The following is a 24,202-nucleotide window of genomic DNA, read 5'->3' as shown; positions in this document are numbered from 1 at the left end:
GCCCTTACCTACCTCCCCAATGTTCTCCACATCCAATGTATCATCCTCCGCAACTTCTGCCATTTCCAAAGAGATTGTACCACTAAACATATCTTTACCTCACCACCCACCCCTTTGCTTCCTGCAGGGATCACTCCCTGCACAATTCCCTTGTCCATCCATCCCTTCCCACCTGGCAGTTATCCCTGCAAGCTGCCTAAGTGCTACACCTGCCCATACAGCTCCTCCCTCACCTCCATTCAGAGCCCTGAACAGATCTTCCAGGTGAGGCAACACTTCACCCGTGAATCTGCTGGGGTTGTCTAATGTGTCTGATGCTCCTGATGTAGCCTCTTCTACATTAGTGAAACCCATTGTAATACTGGGGACCACTGCGTTGAGCACTTCCACTCCATCCACCACAAGCGGAACTTCCCAGTGGCCAGACATGTTAAATCCGATTCCCATGGATAGCTTCCAACACGATAGCATGAATATTGATATCTCCTTACAGTAAAAAAAAATTCCCCCACCTCCTTCCCCTATTCTCCATTTCTTCTTACCTGCGAATTACATCATCCCTTTCCCTTCAATAATAAGTATACCGCTTTGGATACTGTTGTGAGGAATGACCTCCCAGGGGAATGCCATGGAGGCCGGGTTATTGGCACTGAGCATCGGTCTGTGGTGCAGAAGGGAAAGAGAGAGTAGAGGGAATAATAGAGTTAGGGGACTTAACAGTCAGGGCAACAGGCAGGAGATTTGGTGGACATTAATGGGACACCCGAATGGTAGGTTGCGTCCCAGGTGCAAGGGGCAGGGACATCCCAGATTGCGTCCACAACATTTTGTAGAGGGAGAACAGCCAGAAGTCTTGGTCCATATTGGTACCAATGGAAAAGCAGCAGGTCCTTGAAAGAGAATTTCAAGAGCTGGGTAGAAAGCTGAGAAGCAGGACCTCCCATGTAGTAATTTCTGGATTGCTGTGTGTGGCACGCATCAGTGAGGGTAGAAACAGGATGATCTGGCAAATTAATGAGTGGCTCAGAAGCTGGTGTAGGGGACAGGGCTTCAGGTTTTTGGATCATTGGAATCTCTTCTGGGGAGCAATGATCTACTCAAAAATGATGGTTGCACCTGAACCTGAGGGGAACCAATATTATCGCCGGCAGGTTTGTGAGAACTGTTGGAGAAGGTTTAAACTAATTTGGCAGGGGATTGGGAACCAGAGTGAAGGGACTCAGGATAGGACAGATAGTGTAAAAGCAAAGGTAGCATGCAGTCAGACCGTCAGGAAGGGCAGGCAGATGATAGAACACAATTGCAGCCAGCAGGGTGAGTATCAATGCATTAGGGTTGTAGAATCAAAAAGGGTAGCAAATGCATCACTCAAAGTGCTAAATCTCAGTGCACTGAGTATAAGAAATAAGGTGGATGATCTTGTTGCACTATTACAGATCACTAGGTATGATGTTGTGGTCATCACTGAATCGTGGCTGAAGGATGGTTGTAATTGGGAGCTGAATGTCCAAGGTTACACATTGTATCAGAGGCTGAGGGGGTGGAGTGGCTTTTCTGGTAAAGAATGGCATCAAATCAGTAGAAAGATGTGACATTGGATTGGAAGATGTTGAATCCTTGTGGGTTGAGTTATGAACCTACAAGGGTAAAAGGACACTGATGGCAGCTATATACACTTTGCCCTCCTAACAGTAGCTGGGATGTGGACCACAAATTACAACTGAAAATAGAAAAGGCGTGTCAAAGGCAATGTTATGATAGCCATGGGAGATTTGAACATGCAGGTCCATTGGGAAATCAGTTTGGAAATGGATCTCAGGACAGTGAATGCCTGCGAGATGACTTTAGAACAGTTTGTCATTGAGCCCACTAAGGGATCGCCTATACTCTATTGGGTGTTATGTAATGAACTGGATTGATTACGGAGCTTAAGGTAAAAGAACCCTTAGGAGGCAGTAATCACAACATGAGTGAATTCAACTTGAACTTTGATAGGGAGAAAGTAAAGTCTGACATTGCAGTATTTCAGTGGAGTAAAGAAGTTTACAGAGGTATGAGAGAGGAGCTGGCCAAAGGTAAATTGGAAGGAACTGCTGGCAGGGATGACAGCAGAGCAGCAACAGTGTGAGTTTCTGGGGAAAAATGAGGAAGGTGCAGGATAGGCAAATTCCAAAAACAAAGAAACACTCAAATGGCAAAATAGCGCAACCTTTGCTGACAAGGGAAGTCAGATCTAATATAAAAGCAAAAGAGAAGGCATACAACAATGCAAAACTTAGTGGGAAGACAGAGATCGGAAAGCTTTTAAAACTCTATAAAGAGCAACTAAAGGAATCATTAAGAGAGAAAGATGAAAGATGAAATATAAAAGCAAGCTAGCAAATAATATCAAAGTGGATAGTAAAAGCTTTTTCAAGTATATAAAAAATGAAAGAGAGATAAGAGTGGATATAGAACTGCTAGAAAATGAGGCTGAGTAAATAATAACGGGGGACAAGGTGATGGCAGATAAACTAAATGAGTATTTTACATCAGCCTTCATTGTGGAAGACACTAGCAGAGTACCAGTTGTTGAAGGATGTGAGGTAAGAGAAGTGACTGCAGTTACTATTTCAAGAGAGAAGGTGCTCCAAAAGCTGACAGACCTAAGGGTACACAAGTCACCCAGACCAGCTGAACTGCACCCCAGGGTTCTGAAAGAGTTAGCGTTAGAGACTGTGGTGGTATTAGTAATGATCTTTCAAGAATCATTGGACTCTGGCATGGTTCTGAAGAACAGGAAAATTGTAAATGTTACTCTACTCTTGAAGAAAGGAAGAAGGCAGCAGAAAGGAAATTATAGACCAGTTAGCCTAACTCAGTGGTTGAGAAGACGTTGGCGTTAATTGATAAGGATGAGGTGATAGAGTACTTGGTAACACAGGACAAAGTGTATATAGCTGCCATCAGTGTCCTTTTACCCTTGTAGGTTCATAACTCAACCCACAAGGATTCAACATCTTCCAATCCAATGTCACATCTTTCTACTGATTTGATGCCATTCTTTACCAGAAAAGCCACTCCACCCCCTCAGCCTCTGATACAATGTGTAACCTTGGACATTCAGCTCCCAATTACAACCATGGTTTCCTTAAGGGAAAATCTTGCCTGATAAACCTGTTAGAATTCTTTGAGGAGATTACAAGTAGGATAGATAAAGGGGATGCAGTGGATGATGCCACACATGAGGCTGCTTACCAAGTTAAGAGTCCATGAAATTACAGGAAAGTTACTGGCATGGTTAGAGCATTAGCTGATAAGCAGGAGGCAGCAAGTGGGAATAAAAGGATCTTTATCTGGTTGGCTGCCAGAGACTGGTGGTGTTCCGCAGGGGTTGGTGTTGGGACTCCTTTTTATGCTGTTATCAATGATTTGGATGATGGAGTACATGGCTTTGTCGCCAAGTTTGCAGGTGATACAAAGATTGGTTTGGTGGAGGGGCAGGTAGTGTTGAAACAGGTTAGCAGAGGAAGGACTTAGATTAGGAGAATGGGCAAGAGAGGGCAAATGAAATACAATGTGGGCAAATGCATGGTCACGCACTAAGTAGAGATAAATGTGCAGACTATTTTCTAAACAGTGAAAATCCAGGAATCTGAGATACAAAGGGACTTGGGAGTCCTTGTGCAGAACACCCTAAAGGTTAACTTGCAGGTTGAGTCGGTGGTGAGGAAGGCAAATGCCATGTTAGCATTCATTTCAAGAGGTCAAGAATACAACAACAGGGATATGATGCTGAGGCTTTATAAGGCACTGGTGAAGCCTCACCTTGAGTATTGTGAACAGCTTTGGGCTCCTCATCTAAGAAAAGATGTGCTGACATTGGAGAGGCTTCAGAGGAGATCCACAAGGATGATTCCGGGAATGAAAGGGTTATCATACACAATCAAATGTAAAAGAATTTTATCCAAAATGAAAAAAGAACAAGCCCATGTAGTATATTTACAGGAAACTCATTTAAGTGATAATGAGCATAAAAAACTAAAGAGAATGGACTTCACTAATCTGTTTTTCTCCTCATATAAATCAGGACATAGGAGAGGAGTTGCTATTCTTATCTCAAGTAAGATAAATTTTGAAAAAAATATTCGAAATGGGAGATAAAGAAGGCAGATATATTCTGGTAAGGGGGAATATAGACGGCAATTCAGTTACTCTATTGAATATATATGCACACCCGGGAAGTGGTATTGGTTTCTTTCAGAAAATTACTGATGTTATGGTAATTTACAATTACAACCAAACTTAGACTCTTCCAATAGAAAAACCTATGAAACAAAATATTTACATAAGAAAGTTAATACACTTTTTGAGGATGTTGGTTTAATTAATATATGGAGGGACCTTTTCCCTGACAGAAGGGATTACACTCATTATTCTGCTCCACATTCTGTATATACAAGAACAGACTATTTCATAACATTTGGAAAAGAAAAAATAAACACCTGTGGAATTGGAACAATAGATGTAAGTGACCATGCACCTATATATTATCTGTTGATTTTGACCTACAACCAAAGAATACTATTTGGAAACTAAATTCGTCTACTCAATTATCCGTACTTTAAGGAACAAATATTTTTAAAAATTGGTCTCTACTTAGAATTTAATGATAACGGAGAGGTTTCACCTCCCATTTTATGGGATACACTGAAGGCTGTCTTAAGAGGGAAAATTATAGTGATATCTTCATATAAGAAAAAAATAAGGAATAAAACATTAGAGGAATTACAAAATAGATTGAAGGAACTAGAGAAAAAACACAAATTGAATTTGGCACAGGATACATTAGGGGAAATTAAAAGAATTAGGAATGAAATAAATAATTCGGCTATGCAAGAAATCAGGAAAAACATAATGTTTCTGAAACAGAGACATTATGAAAGTGGATCGAAATCTATGAAAATACTGGCGTGGAAACTGAAAAAGAAGATAGCAGAAAATACAATTCATAGAATTAGGGACCCAAGAATGAAAATGATAAAAAGTAAGCTAAGTGAAATTCAAGAAGCTTTTGAAGTGTTTTACAAAATGCTATATTCCAAAGTTCCAGGAGGAAGCATAACCCAAATTGACACCTTCTTGAATTCTCTAGAGTTACCCACTTTAAGCGAAGAACAAAATAGAAGGATGACTGCTGACAAAACTGAAGTTGAATTAAAAGCTGCAATTAGTAGGTTTAAATTAAGCAAGTCACCAGGATCAGATGGGTATATGGCAGAGTGGTACAAAGAATTTAAAAATGAGTTAATTCCTGTTTTACTCCCCACACTGAACTGGGCTCTAAAAAAGGCATAAATGCCACCCAGTTGGAAGGAAGTGATAATCTCAGCTATACTGAAAGAAGGCAAGGATGAAATGGAATGCGGGTCATTTAGACCAATATCCGTTCTTAATGTAGATTATAGATTATTTACCTCCATCATGGCCAAACAATTAGAGGAGTTTCTACCCATACTGAACAACGTAATGATCAGACAGGTTTTATACAACAATGCCAGACTCAAGACAATATACGAAGGACACTTCACATTATGGATCATATACAAAAAAATAAAATCGAAGCAATAGTGATAAGCGTAGACGCTGAAAAAGCATTTGATTTGGTTAATTGGAATTTTCTTTATGGAGTTTTACATAGATTTGGTTTCCAAGACACAATTATTAAAACTATACAGACACTATATGACAATCCTACTGCTAGGATTAAAATCAATGGATATTTATCAAATAGTCTTACCCTAGAAAGGGGCACGAGACAGGGTTGTGCATGGTCACCACTACTCTTCACGCTATATCTGGAACCATTAGCTCAATACATCAGACAAAATGAAGATAACAGGGGAATTACTATTACAGGGACAGAGCATAAATTGGCTTGTTACGCGGATGACATTTTGATCTATCTAGGGCAACCAACATACCTAATTTGATGCAATCCTTTGAACAATATGATCAATTATCAGGATACAAGATCAACATAGATAAAACCCAATTACTTTCATATTACAATAGCCCACCAAGAGAAATTGAAAGTCGATACCCCTGGGCACGGCACACAGAGTCTTTCAAATATTTGGGCATCATTTTGCCAAAAGATTTGGCAAAATTATCAGAATGTAATTATCATCCTTTATATAAAAAAATTAAGGAAGATGTGGCAAGATGGAACCTGATTCCTTTTTTCAGTCTCAGTTCAAGGATTGAATCTATTAAAATGAATATACTGCCCAGACTGTTATATCTCTTTCAGACCCCTACCAATAGAGATTAATCAAAATCAATTCAATGAATGGAACAAGATGCTATCAAGGTATATTTGGCAGGGTAAACGGCCTAGAGTTCGTCTCAAAACTTTGCAATTAGCAAAGGAAAAGGGGGGGTGGGGCTTGCCTTCTCTTAGAGATTATTATTTTGCAGCACAGTTGAGAGCTGTGATGTGTTGGTGCAACCCATCATATGATGCTCAATGGAAAAACATTGAGGAGCGGGTACTTCCCATCCCCATCCAGGCAATTTTGGCTGATAACAACCTGCAAAGGTACATAAATACTATTGATAACCCATGGGTGAATTGACTCTTAAAATAAGGAAAACCACTATAAAAGAATATAATCTAGAGGGAGATACTGCAATTCTTAAATGGTGTGCATATGACTCGGATTTTACACCAAATAAATTGGATGCTAGATTTAAGGACTGGACAGCTAAAGGAATAACAGTTCTTTGCAACATAATGAAAGAAGGAACACTGTTCAGTTTTGAAATGCTTAAAGAGAAACACTTATTAGAAAAACAAGATTTTTATCGGTATTTACAGATGCAACAATATGTTAATAAGACACTTAAAAATGTAACCAAGGTAAATACATGCTTGATAGAGCTCTTTAAAAGCATATAATTCAGATAATGGTAGTAGATTCATTTCAAGCGTGTATAAGGGGTTCTCAAATCTTAAAACACATTCGACTTCATACATTAAAACAAAATGGGAGAAGGAAGGAGGAATAATTATATCTGAGGAAGAATGGACAATAATATGGAGATATCAATGACAGTGTACCAATTCACAGAAATGGAGGGAGTTTGGATGGAAAAACTTGATAAGATATTTTATTACACGCTCTCAGAAATCCCATTATGATAGTAACCTCCCTGTTTGCTGGAGAAATTGTGGAAATCAAAATGTAAATCATTATCATGTTTTTTGGGACTGCCCTGTTATCAAAAACTATTGGAGGGGGATACACAATGCCCTACAAGACATCTTTAAATGTGAAATACCCTTGAAGAGTAAGACCATATATTTTGGATATATACCTCAAGAATGGTTGAAAAGAGATAAATATTTAATGAATATACTGTTGGTGGCTGGTAAAAAGACTCTTACTAGGAAATGGTTATCACAGGAGAGCCCAACTTTAAATACATGGATGGAAATTACAATGGACATTTACAAAATGGAGAAGGTAACAGCATCTGTTAATCATAAGCTGGAACAATTTGATTCATACTGGGATAAATGGTTTAACTACATAATGCCTCATAGGCCTGATTTTATTCTCACAAATCAATGAATCTGTTGTAAAAAAAAAGATCACTCTGTACTTGTACATAGTTCCTTCCTTTTGCTTGTTTTTCTTTCCACTCTTTTCTATAAGTGTATACCTCAGATAAATACTTTGTGGATATTTGTGATATATATGATTATATGATATATATGTACAATGTCTGAAATACATCTTATGGAAATGTTTGTTTGATGAACTTCAATAAAAAATAAATTACAAAAAAAAAGAAGAAAGGGTTATCATACGAGGAACTTTTGATAGATCTGGGTCTGTACTTGCTGGAATTCAGAAGAATGAATGGAGATCTCATTGAAACCTTTCAAATGTTGAAAGGCCTAGATGGAGTAAATGTAAGGATGTTTCCCATGCTTGGAGGGTCTACAGCAAGAAGGCACAGCCTCAGATTAGAGTGGTGTCCATTTAAAACAGTGATGTGAAGAAATTTCTTTCACCGGAGGGTGGTGAGTTTGTGGAATTTATTACCACAGGCACCTGTGGAGGCAAGGTCGTTGGGTGTATTTAAGATAGAGCTTGATAGGTTCTTAATTGGACATAGCATCAAAGGTTACGGGCAGTAGGGCAGGGAGTGGGGCTGAGGAGGGGCTGAGCATTTTTTTTTCTGTGTATTGCCTTTATTCTCAACATTTATCCTGTAATGACTCCTACCAATCTTATACGTTTCAATAAAATTACCCCTCATCCATTTTCTTTTGTTCCCAAGCTTGCTTTAACAGTTACAATTCTATTACATTTCATCTCCACTATGTAAAAACAATACCAGACAAGTAAAGAAAAAATTTGATCTTAAGAAGATACTAAACAGTGCCATGATATTGAAATGGGTTGTCGAGTGTTGCAAAGAAAAGTGTGCTAAACCAACTAGCCTCAGCAAACCCAACATTTCTGTGCCAAGATAGAGAAAAATCACCTTTGATTACTGGAGAATATGAGTAGATGTCAGACAATGCAGAGTGAGAGTCATGGATGGGCTGGGGGTCACAATTTTCGATTCTGGTTGAATCTGAGGCTAAGGGTCTGGTTGAGCCTGGGAATTTATGAGTTTGCTCAGATTGGTGCTTGGAGTTGGGGTTGAGTGGTGAATGTGATGGAATGAAAATTAGGCTGACTCTATAAATGACGGGCAATTCATTCTGCCAGTGTAACACCTGAGCATAGAAAATCTACAGATTTGCCTCTGAGCAATTATGAACTTGACAAATATCTCCACAGACCTTTTCTTCCTCCAGGTACCTCTCATCAAATTCCACAGAATAGAATTCAATCGGGAAGCTACAGGGATTCTTCACGATCACCGTCCTCTCAGCTTCTGCACCGTATGGTAAAATTGGGCCCAGTTCCAGCACAGTGGTAGAAAAGTCTAGGCGAGGTTCCAGCCCTTGACCGCGGGCCATGACCAGCACCCGGTTACTGCTCTGTGCCAAGTTCAACACCAATCGATGGTTATAAAGTTTCTGTTAATTCAGAAAAAACAGTCTTGATCAAATCTGATGTTGCTATCATCAGGGATAATTAGCTGCACTGGCATTAAAAAAAGACTGTTCATAATCACACTGGTGTAAAAATAAAATATGACACTCTGTGTAACGGAAACAAAATGTTTAAGACATAAAATGGCTTTTAAAGAAGATTTTGGGAAATACAGCTTCCAATAGCTGAAGATTTATAAACCAGAATAGACAGGTCTAAGATTTTTGGCAAAAGTATCTAAAAAGAACATTTTGTGCATTATGAGTGATTATGAGCTGATATCCACTGCTTAGAAGGGTGTTGGGAGCAATGTCAGTAGTTATTTTCAGAATGAATTAGTGATACCACAGGCAAAATGTAGTGAACCAGGACAAAAAGGAAGAGCTATTCGATCAAAACAAGCCAAAGACCTCAAATGCAGAATGACCATGTAAAAAAAGGTGTGTCGTAGTTGAACAATCCAGTAGAATGCTTCTCACCATCCATATTTCCCATATAGCTCACTAGATAGATTCCTCCTGGCCTGTTTCTGCCCTGAATATTTAGGACAATCAGAGCTTGAGCACTAAATGGTTTATAGAGTCAAGAAAAATACAGAACAGAAACAGGCCCTTAAGTACACAGAGTCTTTAAGTACTCATCTCTCTTCATGATCAGAAATGATAGCTGGTACATGATTCTTCCCTTCCTTGAGAAACTCACCTCCTCTGTAGGTGTGAATGTCACTTGCACATTGACTCTCTCACCAGCATTGATCACACCGCAAGGAGGCAGCATGACAAACACGTAGGATGGCGGCTTTAACTCTTTCAGTCGTTTGGATCGCAAGTACAGGGGAACATGCTTATCAAGCTGTTTAAATCAAAAACCGTAAAGCAGTATTATGATGTGACTTGCAAATCAATAAAGTTCAAAGTAAATTAATTATCAAATTACATACATGTCACCAACTTGAGCTTCAACCAGTGTACAAATGACAACAAACTGTGCCAATACAAAAAGAAAGAAATAATAAAAATAATAAATAAATAGACAATGAATATTGAGAATATGAGATGAAGTATCTTTGAAAGTGAGTCCTTAGGTTGTGGGATCATTTGAGCGATGAGACAAGTGAAATTGAGTGAAGTTATCCCCCTTGGTTCAAGAGCCTGATGGTTGAGGGGGTGCCTGATGGCTGCAGTGAGAAGGGAGTATGACCTGGGGGGTGTCACAGTAGAACAATTCAGTATCACCAGCTGGAAGTTGCTTTCTAAGCCACACCATCCTGACTTGGAAATATTCAGTATCACTGTTTCTACAACATCACTAGGTCAAAACCCTGGAACTTCCTCCCTAAGAGTGCCGTAGGTACACCCACACCTCAAGGACTGCAGCAGTTCAAGAAGGTATCTCAATATTAAACCACTGGCTCAGCTGTGAAGCTCATACCCTTGAATGAATAAATAACATTTTAAGACTTGGACTAACATAAGAGGACATAAGTTCCAATCTTACCATGGCAGGTGGGGAGCTTAAATTCAGTTAATTAAAAAAGCTGGATTCCTTTTTAAAAAAATATAATTTGCTTCTTTAGTGATGGCAATGAAACCATTGGATTGCCAATTCAATCTCATCACTAATTTCCTTCTGGGAATAAAATCACCTGCCTTAACCCCACTCTCCTCCACGTGACTCCAGGCCTACATCAATGTGGCTGACCTTACGATGATGTGGAATGATATAGCCAGTCACTGAGCTTTCAAAAACTGCTACATTAAATCACAACAGGATTGCAATAGAATGAACTATTCACAAAAACTAACCACAAAAACCTTCTCATAATCATCTGGTGATATGCTTAAATCAGAGAGCTGTCTCACTGTCTAAGCAACCAATTGCTTAATACAATGCTACTAAAATATTCATACATTTATCCAAAGCCCCGACTGCTCCATCACAATCCTTGTACATCCTTTTCCACCAGAAGTACAGACACAACTGATGAGAGTTGCTGATTATCCTGCAAGTGATGAATCATGTAAGCAATACTCCGAAGAAGCAGGAAAGATAGCAAGGTCAGAAAATCTGGCTCCCTTGCCAAGGGTAGACCTGTAACTACACTTCTAACCAAGCTTTCTCAATCCTGAAGGCTGAACTCCCCAGACAGAATGTGTGGCAGGTAGTAAGTGAACTAACGTGAGGAACTCATCTACTTGACCTTGTCATCACCAGTATCTCTGTGGGAATAAACTGTCCTTGAGCCTGGAGATGTGCATTTTCAGGTTTAGTATCTTCTGCCCGAAGAAGAAAGAAGAGAGTATGTCCACAGTGACTGAGGTCTTTCATTATGCTGCACCAAGACAGTGAGGAGTACAGACAGAGTTCGGGGACAGGAGACTGAGCTGATTTGTGTCTATGTGGTTCTTTGTGGGCTGTGCTGAACAGTTGCCATGCTAAGCTATTATGCATCCAGATAAGATCCTATAAAAATTGGTAAGGGTCAATGGGAACATGCCAAATCTCTTTAGCCTCCTGAGGAAATAGAGGTGTTGGCGGGTTTTCTTGGCCATGACAGAAATGTGGTCGGACCCAGACGGGCTCTTGGTGATGTTCATGCCTAGGATCTTGACACTGTCACCCTCTCATTCTCAACAGCACTGATGTGACAGGGACATGTGCACTGTCTTCCTTTCTGAAGGAAATGGCCAGTACTTTTGTTTTGATGACATTGAGAGAAAGGTTGTTGATATGACACCACATCACTAAGTTTGTTATCTCCTTCCTGTACTGCAAATCTCACCATTATTTGAGATATGGTCGCCTTTAACCCAATTACAAATACAAACTGGAACTAAATTGCATGGCAAACACAAGGAAATCTGCAGATGCTGCCTGGCCTGCTGTGTTCTACCAGCATTTTATCTAAATTGCATGGTCTATGAGTGACCTCTTCTGTGCCTGACTAACCTTCCCTCTCCTAATAGAGTCGTAGAGTCACACAGAAACGGACCTGTGCCAAGCTGTTATTCTGCCTGTTCCCAGCTACCCTCCATGGACCATTAGAGATTTATAGAGCATGTTGCACAGAAACAAGCTGGAAGTTAGCTCTGGTTCATGAAGAATACAATGATTATGCAGTACTACAGGTACCTAAAAAGGATTCTGCAACCCGGCGAAGGATTACATGTGATAAACAGTGAACCTGGCATGCAGCTGAGAGTGCTAAACAATCTAGGTGAGAATGGAGGTGCGTTTTTACTAGCTAGTGCAACGAAGATCCTCCACCTTCAATGATGCAGGTGCATCGAATACTGAAGTCGAGCATGGGGCCGCTGAAGCCATGTTCCTCTAATCACACAGCAGCTTGAGGTCACAGGGTCATATAGGTTGGAAACAGCCTAACATATCTGTACATCAGCCAACCTTTCACACTAATTTAGGTCCTTCAACCCAATGTGTCTGCACTGACCATCAACCACCCTTTTCATTCGCCCTACAATCCCATCAGTTCCCTCCAAATTTTACCACCTACCTGCACAATAGCAGCAATTTACAGCAGGCAACAACCCACCCACGTGCACAGCTTTACAACACCTAGGAAACATCATGCGGTCACAGGAGAAAGGTGCATACAGCAGCAGTCAGTTTGGAACCCAGGTCTCTGAAGATGTAAGGCAAGCCCCAGAGCTCTAAAAGTTTCACAAGTTGCAGCACTGCGCTGCCCTAAAACATAACTGTCAGTGCCTCATTGCTTGAGATCTGAATGCTGGAGATACCTGCCCTAGAATAAGGTGGAAATACAATCATAGAATGATGCAAAATTTCAGGAAAATGACTTATCACCACCTGCACAAGCTTGATTAGTGTCTGAATTTCAGAATGGGTTTATGATAATCTGATATTTATGACACCCAGATTTAGAATTGTACACAAGGTTAAAACTTCTTGATAATTAAATGTCACAATTAAAGAAAAATGAGATTTTATCACCTTTTGCTTCACAACGCTGGTATCAGTAAAAGACCATTCACAGGGGACTTGCAGGTGATTGTACAGTTGAATAGTTATAACTTGACACTGCCCACACTGCACGCTGTGGAAGTCCAGTTGCTCACTGGAGACAGTCAGGTCTGGCTCTGTCACTGTAGCTTGCAAGATGACTTTCACTGTTGGTCCACCTACAACCTGAACAACGAATTAGAACATAGAACATAGAATAGTACAGCACAGTACAGGCCCTTCGGCCCACAATGTTGTGCCGACCCTTAAACCCTACCTCCCACATATCCCCCCACCTTAAATGTAGAACGTAGAATAGTATAGCACAGTACACAGAATTAGAAATGTAATCAAACAGTTCAGTACACCGTCTACCTTCTCCCTTTTTCACTGCCATTTTCTCTGAACAAGGTTCCAACACAAGTACACTGAAAGAACTAAAGCTTTAGGATTTCTTGTTTTCTAAGTGTATTCTCCCAATCCGTATTGCTCCTGAGGAAAACGGAGCAATTTACCTATTGGATTTTAGATTTGATTAGATTCTTGTCATATATACTCCAGGAGGCAATGAAATTCTTTGTTCACATGCAGCTCACAAAGTGAGTGGCTTATATGGAAATAATAAATACAATATATGCGTGGTGACAAGATTGTAGTGCAAACGAAAAACTAAAATGACAACTCTGCTTCTGAGAGATAGAGTTATGAACAGCACCACTCAGAAAGGAGTATGACGGAGGTGAGTGTTTCAGGAGTTTGACAGCAATAGGGAAGAACCAATTCTTCAGTCTCAACATCTGGGCTTTCCGGTGATAAATTCCCACAGTGCCGTTAGGGAGGGTTTTGACACAGTGATGGTGAGGGAACAGTGATAAATTCCCACGGTGCCGTTAGGGAGGGTTTTGACACAGTGATGGTGAGGGAACGGTGATAAATTCCCACGGTGCCGTTAGGGAGGGTTTTGACACAGTGATGGTGAGGGAACGGTGATAAATTCCCACGGTGCCGTTAGGGAGGGTTTTGACACAGTGATGGTGAGGGAACGGTGATAAATTCCCACGGTGCCGTTAGGGAGGGTTTTGACACAGTGATGGTGAGGGAACGGTGATAAATTCCCACGGTGCCGTTAGGGAGGGTTTTGACACAGTGATGGTGAGGGAACTGTGATAAATTCCCATGTCAGGAGGGTGTGTGTCTTGGAGAACAACTTCCAGCTGGTATGCTCTCTGTGCTTTTGCAGCCCTTGTCCTTCTAGCTGGGAGAGGTGGTGGGATCGGAAGGTGCTGTCTGAGGAGTCTGGATGAGTTGCTGCAGTGAGTGAGTGGTTGTGGATGGGGTGTCTATCAAATGAACCGCTGTGTCCTGTAAGGTATCAGGTTTCTTGAGTGAACTGCAAGCCAAATGGAGAGTGGTCACTCACACTCTTGAATGGAGCCTTGTCATTGATAGACACGTTTTGGGGAGCTGGGGGCTGAGAAACTTGCCCCAAGATTCCCAGTCATTTCTCTTCTTGGAATGCTCACCAGAAGAATCCACCTGTTCCTTCCAAAAGGTTTTCCATGTGTCTTTTTTACCTTGCTCACTAGCTTCCATTTCCCTTTTTGATTTTGGTAAGACATGAATCCTTCTCTTCAACGTGTTTTGTCACATTTCAGTTCTGATGTAAAGTCAACAGCCTGAACAAATAGCTCAGTCTCTCCCTGCACAGTGGCTGCCTCCCACTGCCACTCTACCCTTCCTATCCTTGCCGTGCTACACTGTTCAATGAAGCCCAACACAAGCTTTGGGAAAGGTACTTTCAAAGACTATGTGGCATCCAATACGATACGAGTTCAACAATTTCAAATAGTTGGTTCTGACATAAAACACAAACTGCTAGAGAAGAACTCAGTGGACCACACAGCACCTGGACAGGGAAAAGAGGCCATATCACATATCACTCTTTCTATTTCTCAGAGTCTATCACTACTAGCTTCTGCATACCCACTTATCACCCTCTCCCCCCACTCCCTTATTCCAGTTGACCCTCTTTTATCTCCTTTGCCTGCTTCCACCTATCAGCCACCTATCTCCATCTCCCAAATCCACACTCACCTCCCTCAGCTGGCTCCCTCTGCATTATCCACATCATTTCTGGGCCCATGCATCACCCCTCCACATCACTGTCCACTCAGTCCTGGTGATTGTTCTTCACTCAATATATCAGCAGTTACTCTCCCCTACCCCCACCGATGCTGCTCAGCTTGCTGCGTTCCACCAGCAGATTGTTTGTTGCTGCATATTATAGCATCTGCAGTCTCTTGTGTCTCCATAGTTCTGATGTAACATCATCGCACCTTCAGTACTACATGATTTATTTTCTCTTTCCTCATGACATATCTGACCAGCTGAGTATACTGTATTTTAGATTCAGGATTCTAGATTCTGGAATGGTTCCAGAAGAATGGAAAATTGCAAATGTTACTGCACTCTTCAAGAAGGGAGCGATGCAGAAGAAAAGAAATTACAGACCAGTTAGCTTACGTCAGTGATTGGGAAGATGCTGCAGTCCATTATTAAGGATGAAATTTCAGAGTATTTAGATGCACATGATAAAATAGGCCAACATCAGCATGTTTCCTTAATGGAAATCTTGCCTGACAAATCTGATGGAATTCTTTGAGGAAATAGCAGGTAGGATAGACAAAGGAGAGACAGTGGATGTTGCCTACTTAGATTTTCAAAAGGCCTTTGACAAGGTGCTGCACATGAGAAGAGGAGGACCAATTGCATTACAGGAAAAATACTGGCACGGACAGAAAGTGAGCTGATTGACAGGAGGCAAAGAGTGGAAATAAAGAGCCGTTTGTGGTTGGCTGCTGGTCACTGGTGGTGGTCAGCAAGAGTCGGTGTTGGGACTACTTTATATATTAAAACAAGGAGTCTACAGAAGGACTTGGATATATTGGGAGAATGGGCAGAGAAATGGCTGATGTAATAGCGTGTAGGGAAGTGTACAATCATGCACTTTGGTAGACAGAGAAAGAAGATGTAGACTATTTTCTAAATGGGGAAAATTCAGAAATCAAGTTGCTAGGAGACTTATGAGTCCTTGTGCAAGATCCCTTAAAGGTTATATCAGAGGTAAGGAAAGCAAATGCAATTTTAACATTGATTTCGAGAGGACTGGAATATAAGAGCAAGGTGTGATGCTGAGGGGTTTCCTGAGACAGCTCTTTGAGTATTGTGAGCAGCGTTGGGTCCCATATATCAGAAAAGGTGCACTGGTATTGGAGCGTGTCCAGAGGAGGTTTATGAAAATGATTCTGAAAATTAAAATGTTTACAAACCAGGAGAGTTTGATGGCTCTGGGCTTGTATTGACTGGAAAATATAGTGAGATCTCATTGAAAGCTATCAAATATTGAAATGCCTCAATAGAGTGGGTGAGGACAGGGTGCTTCCTATAGTGGGGAGTCTAGGACCAGAGGGCACAGCTTTAGAATAGAAGGATGTCCATTTAGAATAGAGATGAGGAGGAATTTTTTCAGCCAGAGGGTAGTGAATCTGGGAAATGTAATGCTACAGATGCCTGTGGAAGCCAAATCATTGTGTATATTTAAAGCATAGGTTACTGGTTCTTGTTTAGTCACGGTGTCAAAGGTTTTTTGGGAGAAGGCAGGTGAATGGGGTTGAGATGATATATCAGGCATGCTGGAATGGTAAAGCACATTTGATGTGCTAAATGGTCTACTTCCACTCCTATGTCTTACGGTCTTCATTTTCTTCAAATGTTTAGCAACTGCTGTGTTCAGCATTATATTTTGTTTTCCCTCCAGCCCCGTTACATCACTTGATTTCCTCCTCTTTTCAACAGATCCACTGTGATTAACAAGCACTCACTAACCATTCTTAAACAGCATCTACTGTATTTGTTCTTTGACCACACTATATTGCAGGAGTCTCCTCTGCTTTCTCCACCTTTCCCCTCTCAGCAGCCTAAAATACCCTTGTTTTCTCACCTTTTCAGCTCTAGAAAACCTGTAAAATTAACACCACCTCTTTCTCCAAAGACCCAGCCATACCTGCTGAGTATCCCCAGCAATTTCAACTTCCCTGCATCTGCATTGCTTCATCTTTAGATTAGTATCCCTGGAGTCAGTTTTCTTGTAGGCTTGCTTACAAAGCCACTTTTGAAACATGGAATAGGCATAATGTCAGTCGACTGCCATTACCAGTACATCTTTTCATGCAGAGAAACAGCAGAAATAATGATCACTGCCTGTGCATGATGTGATCTGTGGGCTAAACAACTCACTGTAGTATAGGCCCAAACAGACCAGTCCACAGCACATCTCAGATTGTGTTTTTTTAATATACTAGTCTATTGTGTTTGTAAATTCTTTTTTCTTTCTCATGGTCTAGTTTGATTTATATTCTGTGTGCTGCCTACATGCCAGTGAAGTTGCTGCAGATTTTTCATTGTTCTGTGCTTCACCATACTTGGCACATGACAGTAAATTCAACATGACTTGAAAGCTCAGTTCACATCATGGCAGTATTTAAACCCTCCCCTTCCTAATTTCTCTCTTTATTCGTCTACATTCCCTCTGCACTTTCAATCAACCCTCAATTTTCCTCACCTCCAGCATCCAAAATAATGAATTCCAATTTCCTAACCAAGAGATTTTCTTGTAGAAAGATTGCAGTTAGAACTTTTGCAGGAAGTAAGTTACAAACCAATACAAAGTATGCACAGTGCCAATGTCGCTTGGGACAGGAGATTCGGCAGTGCAGTAGATACGGCAATTGCGCTTGTCAGCTAATTATTATTTAATGGTGATGGTATTTAGCTCCATACTTGTCGTCGTAGTGCTTGTTGAGACTTGGACATGGCCACAGCAACACCCTTCTGCTTGCATTCCGCCTGGCCGGAGAAACTGGACAGTCAGGTCACTGACCGTGAAGACCAGCGGCATTCGTTTCATTCTTAGTTGTTCCTTTCAGCCGCAGTGTCGGCTTCGTTCACCATTTGAGAGTTTTAGCTGACGGTCCTGTTTGGCCTAGAGTTTATTGTTTCCTTTTCCCTTTAACACTGTTCGTATTAAATTCTGTGAAATATCGGCCTGCTTCAGTGTCTCTCACTCTGCATTTGGGCCATGTCCGCACCGGGTGACAGATACAACGTCATCATCCTATATGTCCCAACACTGTTTATACCATATATCTGTGAGAACATAAACTCTTAATCTGTCTCTGAACGTCAGAAAAAAAGAGGAGTGATTGTTTCTTTTATAATGCACCTGTATTAATATCAAAGCCTTTGCGTATCCAGTAGCGAGGTTTGCACTCCGGGGGTCAAACCGCACTTCAAAAGTCTCTGTTTCACAGCAGGGCAGATTCTTTACTCTATGTAGCTCAGTGCTGAAACCTGCAACACAAACAACATCACAATAAACACATTCAAATGAACAATATTGAGCTTCCCCTGTAACTCACTGATGCGCTTCCTCAGTACTACCACAAAAGGGAAGCTATACCTGGCTGAACAGAGTGTATTCCAGTCACTCAGTAATTCTGAATGAATTCCTATAGTTTGTAATGATATATTACAGTAGATGCCTCAAGACAAGTTCAAAGGTACATTGAACATCAGAGAAATGTATACAATATTCAACCTGAAATGCTTTTTCTCTGCGACCATCCATGAAAACAGAAGAGTGCCCCAAAGAATGAATGACAGTTAAATGCTAGAGCCCAAAAGTCCCCCCCAGCTCCCCTCCCTCCTGGGCGTAAGCGACAGCAAGCAACAATCCCCCTCTCACCCCACCAGCAAAAGAAAATCAGCACCCACCACTGAGCACTCAAGTGTGCAGCAAGTTACAGATTTGCAGTACCCCAAAGACTATTCGTTCACCCAGTATTCGACATAGAACTGGCTCTCTCTCTCCCTAAAAAGGGACAAAGAGGTGTCTCCGTTTCACAGTTACGGGCGATAATACACACAAAACGCTGGAGGAACTCAGCAGGCCAGGCAACACCTATAATAAACAGTCAATGTTTCAGGTCGATGCCCTTCGTCAGGACGCAGAGAAGGGTCTCGGCCTGAAATGTTGACTGTTTACTCTTTTCCATAGATACAGTCTGTCTGGCTAAGTTCCTCCAGCATTTTGAGCATGTTACTTTGATTTCCAACATCTGCAGATGTTATTTTGTTTGTGATACAGGCTATAATCTAATCATACGATCTTGATAGAAATGCAACTTTTTTACTGGCCTGTGTAGTTGTTATGGTTTTGCTTTTATGTAAAAATAATGAGACAGTAGCAATGGTGCAACCTGCAAAACTCAATTCCCAGCTTCCGACATCATTCCCACTCTCACCATTCCGGCATTTTGCCTATAAGCCCATATGCTTCCCCTCACCTCGACCCACCCAAGTCCTGCCAGCTCTTGCTTCCCCCCTTCCCTTCACCTTTTTGTACTAGCTATCTCCCGTCTATCTTTCAGTCCAAATAAAACACCTTGACCCGAAACATCAACCGTCCATTTCCCTCCACACATGCTGCGCGAACCGCTGAGTTTCTCCAGTGTTTTATATGTTGCTCCAGATTCCAGTATCTGCATTCTCCTGTATCCCTTTCACAGTTCGTGGTAAAGTACTGTGGAGGGGGTGTGGGGAGATCTCTGATGCTCCCCATCAAAGTAAATATCTCCTTGAATAGATAGTACCAAGAAAAGTCTATCAGGCATAGGATTCCCTAAGTGCAGAGAGTCAGAAATGGAATTAGAATCAATTTTCTTTCCATTGTCTTACATAATGTGAAATTTGTTTTACAGCAGCAGTACGTAAAATTATTATAAATTATAAATGTAACACCCTGGAAAAGGTTTCACTGCTAACATAATGGTCTTTCTGTAGAAGCAGTGTTTGGGCTATGGTTAGAGGAGGTGTCACTGCTAACGTAATGGTCTCTCTGTAGGAGCAGTGTCTGAGTTACGGTTAGAGGAGGTGTCACTGCTAACGTAATGGTCTCTCTGTAGGAGCAGTGTCTGGGTTACGGTTAGAGGAGGTGTCACTGCTAACGTAATGGTCTCTCTGTAGAAGCAGTGTCTGGGTTACGGTTCGAGGAGGTGTCACTGCTAACGTAATGGTCTTTCTGTAGAAGCAGTGTCTGGGTTACGGTTAGACGAGGTGTCACTGCTAACGTAATGGTCTCTCTGTAGGAGCAGTGTCTGGGTTACGGTTAGACGAGGTGTCACTGCTAACGTAATGGTCTCTCTGTAGGAGCAGTGTCTGGGTTACGGTTAGAGGAGGTGTCACTGCTAACGTAATGGTCTCTCTGTAGAAGCAGTGTCTGGGTTACGGTTAGAGGAGGTGTCACTGCTAACGTAATGGTCTCTCTGTAGGAGCAGTGTCTGGGTTATGGTTAGAGGAGGTGTCACTGCTAACGTAATGGTCTTTCTGTAGGAGCAGTGTTTGGGCTATGGTTAGAGATAACGAGTGCTTTGGAATATGAGCTGCGTCTTTTGTTCGGAGAAAGATGAAGAGAGAAGATGCTGGAGAGAACCAGTCATAGGATTTGACCTGGTGGGGGATCGTGATTCGATGGAGCAAGTTGCTGACTTTGACTACGGATGGTGAACATGTATGACTTTTGGAAGAGTTGAGCTCCAACCTGTGCACATTTTACTGTTTAATTATAATGGGCCCTTTCTGGTTTTTTTCTCCTAACCCTTTAGTTATGATTCTTAAATATAGTTCCCTTAATCGTATGCAGTGTGCTGTCTGTTATTACTTGACACTGAGTTGTAACAGGGTTGCAAATTACACAGCATCCATACAAGCTGCGTTTTGGGAGGTTGAGCCATTTCAATCTCACGGTTTTGGTGGGATCGGAGTGTGTATTCCCTAGTCTTACGCAGCCAAGGAGATCAGGGAGGTTTCATAAATAAGGGATAACGAGGTAGTGTTCATGGACCATCTGGAAATCCGATGGCAGAGTGGAGCTTGTACCCTGGTCAGTTCTCAATGCTTAAATATGAAATTGAAAAATCCTTTACCTGTGTAAATCCTTTACAAATTCTGAGCAGCATAGATTAATACTAGGAAACTTTTCCCCAATACAGAAGTTTCTAAAACCAGAAAACATGGGTTGCTGGTAAGGGATAGGAGATTTAGATATGATTTGTGGAGAAGTATTTTCACACAGGCAGTAATTTGGATCTGGAACACACTGCCTGAGGTGGTGATGCAGGGAGAGGCTCTTACAACATTTAAGACTTCTGAGAGGCACTTGAATTATTGATGTACAGACCAAGTACTACCAACTAGGGTCATTATAGGTAGGTACATGATAGGCCAAGGGCCTGTTATATCACACTAATTACCGGAAAAAAATTCACAAAAGTTACATTTGTAAGTTCTGAGGAAGCGAAAATATAATGTTTATATTCCACAAAACAAATTCATTTAAGACTTGAAAGCAGCCATTAGCATGTATTATGCACACATTACATTCTTACCTGTATTCTTAAGAGCATGTTGGTCAGTGTGAAAGGATACTGGCAAAAATCCTGTATTTGTAATCTTGACAATATGTTTCTTCACAGTGCCGAGGATTACAAAACCAAAATCCAGGAAAAACTCAGGCAGAGGACATCTGCAAACAGAAACTCCAGGTAGTCTCGATCGTCTTATGGAAACACACACGTACAAAAACTTTGATTTTCAACAAAGCTCATCAATTCATTCAATGTGGGAGAATGCACTTGCTCTGCAGAGCTCTACAGAACTATCTTGTTCATTCTGTCTCTATTCTTTCTCTGTTGCACTGCATAACAATCCCAGAAAATCATAGAAATTCTTATGGTTGTACTCAGATTACTTTGCAGTTCAAAGTCTCTCAGGCTAGGGGAATAAACCAAGAGCGATGTTTAGGATGACATTGTTTCTATATTGAATGCTATGAATTCATTGGCAAGAGAATTTTCAGTATTCAATATTTGTAAATTATACATTTTGATTCGCTACGTTGGGTTCTCTACTTCCTCCTGACACAAATTGAGACCCATGTCTCCTGCCCTGGCCTGCAAGGAGGTTGCTTTTCCCTTTGGCATCATTTTTATGATGTTGCAAATGCTGCAGACCATTCACAATCGATTAACACCACCTCTCACCTGCTATGCACCCATTCCATGCAGCATAACGTAAAATAGTGAAGAAGAAATACTTCTTGTCCTTCAGTACAAGATGTACTGTCACCTCAGAATCAGAATCAGGTTTACTGCCACTAACATTTGTGGCAAATTTTGTTGTTTTGTGGCAGTACAGTGCAGGGACAACAATTGCTATATTACAATTAAAAATAAATAAATATTGTAAAAGAGGAGCAGTGAAGTGGTGTTCATGCATTCATTGGCTCAGCCATAGACACACAAAATCAATCAAAGTTCAAAGTAAATTTGTTATCCAGTACATATATGTTACCAATACAACCAAAATTCACATTCCTGCAGGCGTACTCAATAAATCCAAAAAAGAATAGTAACCATAGCAGAATCAATGAATAACCATGTCAACTTGGGTGATCAACCAGTGTGTAAAAGACAACAAACTGTGCAAATACAAAAAGAAAGAAAAAATAACAAATAAATAAATAAATAAATAAATGGTAAGAACATGAGTTGAAGAGATCCTGAAAGTGAGTCCACAGGTTGAGGGATCACTTTAACGATGAGGCAAGTGAAGTAGAGTGAATATCCCCATTGGTTCAAGAGCCTGATGACTGAGGGATAAAACTGATGGTGTGAGTCCTGAGGTTCCTGTACCTTCTTCCTGATCCCAGCAGAGAGAAGAGAGCATGTCCTGGTTGGTGGGAGTCCCTGATGATGGATGCTTCTTTCCTGCAATAATGTGCTCAATGGTGGGGAGGGTTTTACTTGTGATAAACTGGGCCATATCCATAACTTCTTGTAGGATTTGCCATTCAAGGCTTTGGTGTTTCCATACCAGGCTGTGATGCAGCAAGTGAAATTTACAGGAAGGTATTTTTTCTTGCTTGACACTGCTGCCTGCCGTATTTCCAACAGTGCCCATAGGTCAGCTGCAGAGTTAACAGCCAGGAACCGCCACTCATTGATGTTTCGTTCCCTTAGCCCTGGTGAATCTCCTGGTAGCGGAGCTGTCACAGGAACATCTCCCTGCCACTCCTGCAGTCAGTCCCCCAATTTCTGTCCTTCCACCTCAGCCACAGTCAAACGCTGCCCTTTTCTGCCTCTTCAGCCAACTCTCTGGTGGCCCTCCTGAGCCTCGCTCCTTAACACAGTAACCTTGTCATTGATGCTTCGATGAAACCCTGGCAACCTCCCTCCACAGGGCAATGATGGTCGTCCAGCCAGCTTCCTCACACTCAGCTCCCAGGTCTAAGTACTTCAGCCTCTTCCACTTCTGGGCAGCCTCCACTCCTTCTTCCCACGGGATGGCTCACTCAGTGAGGAGGACTGTCTAGGCAGCCATGGACCACAGTACTATGTCTGGGTGGAGAGATGCGGTGGTGATTTCCATGGGGAACTGTAGCTGTCTGCTGAGATCTGCCATCCTGTCCCACTCCTATCTGTGGACAGGAGTTCCCAAGGAGCTCTCGGATGGGGGTATTTAGTACTCCTACCAGCTGTAACAAATGGGATGAGCTGTCCCGCTGGGGAAAGGCTGCTTCTCGCATCCCACCTGCAGGTCTCTACGATTTCTGCCACTCCTTTAGGACCTGGTCGTGCTGCCCTCTTTAGCATCCTTGGGACAGTGCAGTTTTGCATCCTGCCAGGATGTGTTGGAGGTCGGCATTGGTGGTATCACATGGGGGAAGCTATCCTAACTGCCGAACCACAGAGGCAGGGCAAGGTGCCATTGGTTGCCCTCGTGAGCAAGGTAAGTCTGGCTCGTGGGACCAGCTGAATGTCCTGTTGATGGTGCCCTACCATGTTGCCCAGCTTCCCTGCAGCCCTGTGCCACTGCCTTCACACTGTAGCACTCCTGCTCTGTCCTTCTCTCCTCATCCACGACCATAGTTTTCCTCATTCTCTTTGAGGCCTTGAACCTGGAATGTGTTGCCTCCCCCTAGCCACGTCCTGCCTGTCCGGCCTGGG

The 24,202-nt window shown here is 41.7% G+C and overlaps 1 protein-coding gene across 1 annotated transcript in view; it reads right to left on the bottom strand.

Moving 5' to 3' along the window:
• Positions 1–24,202, bottom strand: part of LOC140740438 (hydrocephalus-inducing protein-like) — a 579,330-nt gene that overhangs the window by 396,493 nt on the left and 158,635 nt on the right. The window contains exons 16-20 of the mRNA XM_073069569.1: positions 21,584–21,720; positions 18,361–18,488; positions 13,071–13,265; positions 9,801–9,950; positions 8,843–9,082 (exon numbers count right to left, since the gene is read on the bottom strand). Of these exons, the coding sequence (XP_072925670.1) occupies positions 8,843–9,082; positions 9,801–9,950; positions 13,071–13,265; positions 18,361–18,488; positions 21,584–21,720 (850 nt within the window). The remainder of the gene's footprint in view (positions 1–8,842; positions 9,083–9,800; positions 9,951–13,070; positions 13,266–18,360; positions 18,489–21,583; positions 21,721–24,202) is intronic.

This window comes from Hemitrygon akajei, chromosome 17 (genome assembly GCF_048418815.1).
Source record: "Hemitrygon akajei chromosome 17, sHemAka1.3, whole genome shotgun sequence".
Classification (NCBI taxonomy): Eukaryota; Metazoa; Chordata; class Chondrichthyes; order Myliobatiformes; family Dasyatidae; genus Hemitrygon; species Hemitrygon akajei.
This window is presented reverse-complemented; position numbering and strand designations above follow the sequence as displayed.